General features: G+C 46.2%; 1 protein-coding gene across 1 annotated transcript; it reads right to left on the reverse strand.

Moving 5' to 3' along the window:
* Positions 1–7: 7 nt before the first annotated feature.
* On the reverse strand, positions 8–333 carry LOC127159402 (E3 ubiquitin-protein ligase TRIM11-like; the record flags this gene model as incomplete). The annotated part of the gene is made up of 1 exon (XM_051102239.1): positions 8–333. A coding segment is annotated over exon 1 (278 nt), but the record flags the coding sequence as incomplete, so codon positions are not given.
* Positions 334–5033: the final 4700 nt, after the last annotated feature.

Genomic DNA, 5033 nt, shown 5'->3' on the forward strand with positions numbered 1-5033 from the left:
ACACCGCACATCTTCAGATCCAGCAGTTCGGAGTCTCGTGATCTTCAGTTTCTCCAGCATTTCAGCCAGCAGTACATTTGTAGCTACAGCAGGTCTGGGACTGAAGGTCTGTCTGCACTGAGGGCAGCTGTAGACTCCCTTCTGATCCTCCTCATTCCAGCAGTCTGTAATGCAGCTCTTACAGTAACTGTGTCCACAGGCAGTCGTCACTGGATCCTTCAGCAGATCCAGACACACTGGACACGTGAACTGATCCTGAGCCACTGGAATACTGGCTTCTGCCATCGTGTCCAAACAGAGACTGAGTGTCCGTCGACAGCACTTCACTTTCACTTTCTCTTACCAGAAAAGGCGAGGCAGTTTCCTGGTTTGTGTTTGAGAGACGTGTGCAAACCTATGGGGCAATTCATGTCCTTTTTTGTCAAAATTTGAAGAGGTGCAGTCAGGGACATTCAATTCAGGATTTATATTATTAACAATAATTCTTAATTGCTTTCCTTTCATTGTGTTTTAATACAGTAAATATTTTCAAGTCTCAGTGAGATGAAGAATGAAACCAAAGTCACTGTGATGTTGTGAAATGTGAAGCGCCCCCTGCTGGAGACAGATGCATGTGTTCAGTGGTTTCTCACACAGAGAGCAGGTTTGGACAGCAGAGGGCGTGAGAGGATCACAACCAGAGTGAAGGAAACACATCAGGATGAATGAATGAGGCCTGCTGATCATGTGCCCTACAGACTCCCCTCTCTTTATGAAGGGATCATATTATTCATTTAGTTCTTAACTCTGAGACAGAAATGTTTGTTAGTGTTTTAAAATTCTGTAAAATATGTATATGTTTCTTTTCTGTTTCACCTAATAATAAAACAGAACGGGCTGCTTCTGAACTGTACACACACCACTTGGATTTTATCTGCAGGGTCTGTAGTGCAAAGAGCCATTATTTCATCCTCCGCATGGACACGGTGACGGCTGATATCCAGAGACCACAACCCTGGACACTCCTGTATGCTGATGATGTCGCTCCAGCAGATTCAGAGCGAGAGAATCCTTGTTTTCCTTGTTTGCCTCAAATTGTTTTGATATTGTCATTAGATTCAGCGATACCTTCTTCTCTCACGTGACTGTAGAGTGACCAAGAGATGAAATGAGGCAGACATGTGCTCAACAGATTCCCTGGATGTGAACTGATACAAAAAGAGCCTGTAGATTATTCAAGTTTGACATGTCAGTGTTCATATTACACCCCCGGAGATCATGGAGCAATGATGGGATTCCACATACACTGAAACCATGTCATATAGACAACCGGAGATTATTACAAGATCAAAGGTGAACACAGCGTTGGTGGCCCAGGGTCACTGGGTCAAACCCGTCAGAACAAGAGGCAAAGATCATCATCAATCAAAAAAGTTGACAGAAGGTCCAGCATTTTAACTACTGCTAGTAAATAAAATACAGAGAGCTAACAGAAGAATCCTGACAGATTCAGTCAGGAAGAGTTTCTCATGATCCTGATCACATGTTTCTGTATAAAATATTTTATCATTTACAGATCTTCAGTCATCAACCACTTCATGTTGTGCTGTTCAACACAAGATTATTTTCTTACTGCGATGCAGCAAAAGGAGACAACAGTGTTCGCTGATGTTTTCCAGATTAAAGGAGTAAACCAAACTACTTTGTGAATTTCACCCAAGGAAATATCAGATGACAATTGTGTTATATGAGTGTGTGTATGTGTCTGGTTAACTTGTTGACTAATTCTGGACCCAGCGTTAAACAGTACTGAGCTGAAATGTGTTACAGTTATCAGATTTGATCGGAAGTACAGACTAAAGACTAAAGAATTTGGGTATTTAGTTGGTAAAACATGTTCTTCCATCTAATCAATAACAGTTTAGTTTAATTTTGATTGATTAAATCCATATATATTCACAACAGCATGTTAAATTTAACATTTCGAGTACAACACAAATATGGTCACAATCAGAGCATACAGTATTTACATCATAAAGACTTTTTCACGAGTTTGCCTGCTCATCCAGTCCTGATGGGCAATGGTAAACATTAACCTTGGCTTGCTGTCCTTAATGGAGACTCGAACCCGAGGCTCAGCTTGAGCTCAGAATTCAAGCCAAGTATCGTCGATATCAATACTGTACTGATACCTCTAAACTAAACTGATCTTTTAAATTATTTAAAGAATAAAATCAGTAATTATACTTACTTAACATTATATTTGACAGTCATGTGTTTTAAACATTTCATAAGCATTTTTTTTTTTTTTTTTTTTTGATAACACTGTCAGAAATAAAATGTTGTATTTTAGCTCTTTACTGGGCTGTAACCTCGAAGGTGCACCTTTCTTTACCCCTAAAAGCCAGGGAGCATACTGGTACCATAGTACACACGCATTAAGGGTAGATACGGTACAAAGGTTACATAAGTACTAAAGTGTATAATAATAATAATAATAATAATAGTAATAATAATAATAATAATTAGTAGTAGTAGTAGTAGTAGTAGTATTAATTATTATTACCATGGATTTTGCTACAAATATTATGGTTGAAATAATGTTCCTGTAGTGTTAACAATGGTAAAAGGAAGCAAGACAAAAGAGAGAGTGTTAACCATGGTAAATTAGTTGTTCCCTACCAAAAGCTACACTCGATGCTGCGTATCAATACGCTAATGAGAACATTCTTTGTTCGACCGGTTGTGAAGATTGTGTGTCAAACACGCCAAGAATTGGCTTAAATAACCTCGGTAGGTGACGTAACTGATTACGTGCACCTGCGGGTTATAAATAGATGTGAATCGAACACACCTGCAGGTTTTCTTTGTCTTCAAGGACCGTTTTGTGTGTGTGTGTGCTGTTTTGCAGCGTCTTATAAAAAAAAACAAAAAAAACAAAGTAAAGTGAAGTAAAGAGAAAAAAAAAAGAAAAAAGATCATGATGGAGTCAGAAAGGAGATGCGTGCCTCCTGCATAAGGCTCATCTCGGAGGATGATCCTCATGGTTTTTGCTTCGAGTGTTTGGGGGAAGAACACGCTGCCCTCGGGCTCGAGGGAGAGTGCGAGCACTGCGATCAGTTACCGATCAAAGTGCTTCGTGCGCGGCTCGCTTTTTCAAAGAAGAGCGAGCCGCCGCTCCTCGCTGCAGTCCTGGGGGTCGCGTGTTGATCTGGCTGAGGCGCGTGAGACGGGCACGCCTCTTTCTCTCGCGATCTCGCCGGATCAGGAGGTCCTTGCGTCCGTTTCTGAAGCGCGCCCCGGCGCTTCTTCAGAACGGGCGGAGGACACTTCCTCTCTTGCTTCTGCAGAGATTGACCTCGAGAGCGCCACCTCTGAGCGCTCCTCTCGCGACGACAAAGCGTATGAGGAGTTACTCGGGGTGGTAACTCGAGCGGTTGATCGGCTAAAACTAGACTGGCCGCAGGAGCAAGAGACCCTCAAACGCTCGAAGCTGGATGACAGATTTCTGTCAGGTGGCCGGGGGGAGGGACCTCAGCGACGGTCTCTCCCCTTCTTTGGCGATCTCCATGACGAGCTAGCTCGTTCATGGAGTAAGCCCCTATTCGTCCCGTGTCTTTGTGCCCTCGACGTCGATTTATTCGACTATCGTGGACTCACAGGCACGGGGCTATATGATGATGCCCCAGGTAGAAGAGACGCTCGCGGGCTATCTCTCCCCTGGGAGCTCATCATCCTTAAAAAACCCATGCTCCCCACCAAGCCTTGCAGACTAACATCTTCGCTGGTGGGGAAAGCATATCAGGCAGCGGGTCAGGCTGGTGCTTCCCTGCACACCATGGCGGTCTTGCAGGCGTACCAGGCTGACCTGCTCAAGGACTTGAGCACAGGCGGGACCATCGATGAAGAGGCGTTTTTAGAACTTCGCCGGGCCACAGATCTGTCTCTCCGTGCAACAAAGCAGACGGCCCGTGCCATCGGCCGCTCTATGGCTGCTATGGTCTCCACGGAGAGACATCTGTGGCTCAACCTCACAGGCATCAAGGAGAGGGACCGATCATTCCTCCTTGATGCCCCAGTCTCGCCTTCCGGCTTGTTTGGTGACGCCGTTAACTCGGTCGTCACCAGGTTCCGGGAGGCGAGGCGCCATGAAGAAGCGTTTGTGAGGTTTCTTCCCCGCCGTGCTCAAGCGTCGGGACCGTCGGCCACCCAGTCCCGACCAGGTCTGGTCTCCCTGAGGCGGGATGTCCAGAAAGAGAGTGTGGCGAGTCGTGCGCCTCCTCGCAAAGACTGGGAGCGGCTCGTCGCACTCCACAGTCCGCCTCTAAGAGGCCAGACCTGAGGAGCATCCTCACTAAAAAAAGGTCCTGAGGGTGGTGCGCCCAGGACCGTGGGGGTGTGTCCCCTCGGGGAGGGGCGCGTAAAAATCCAGCAGAGAATAGGGGCTCCTTCCCGGCACCCTCAGGAGACCACTGTATTACCTCCGCCACCACTGGTGTTTCGGGGGGCAGCGGTCTCCGACGAAGTGTTACATGGTCGGTTGCCTCCTGCCATGTTTCAGGACACCGTACATCTAACATCCCCCCAGATAAGCGAAGTGTCAAAACTAGTGCCCCTATCAGAGAAACTGGCAGCGTGGAAGCTACTGCCAGATATCTCTCCTTGGGTCGTAAGGACTGTAGAAAAGGGCTACAGGATTCAGTTTGCATATCGTCCTCCGCGTTTCAACGGCGTGGTCTCCACTTCCGTGAAACCGGAACGAGTGCATTTGTTGACACAGGAATTGCAGACTCTGCTGGACAAAGGGGCCATAGAACATGTTCCCCTGCCAGACAGAGACTCAGGCTATTACAGCCGATACTTTCTGGTTCCCAAGAAAGATGGGGGGCTGCGTCCAATTTTGGATCTTCGCGGGTTAAACCGCTACCTCAGAACTTACAAGTTCAAGATGCTAACAATCAAGATGATTGTTTCTCAGATCCAGTCAAGGGATTGGTTCGTGACAATCGATCTCAAGGATGCATATTTCCATGTAGAAATTTTGCCACAACACA

Source organism: Labeo rohita, unplaced genomic scaffold, assembly GCF_022985175.1.
Source record: "Labeo rohita strain BAU-BD-2019 unplaced genomic scaffold, IGBB_LRoh.1.0 scaffold_2133, whole genome shotgun sequence".
NCBI lineage: Eukaryota > Metazoa > Chordata > Actinopteri > Cypriniformes > Cyprinidae > Labeo > Labeo rohita.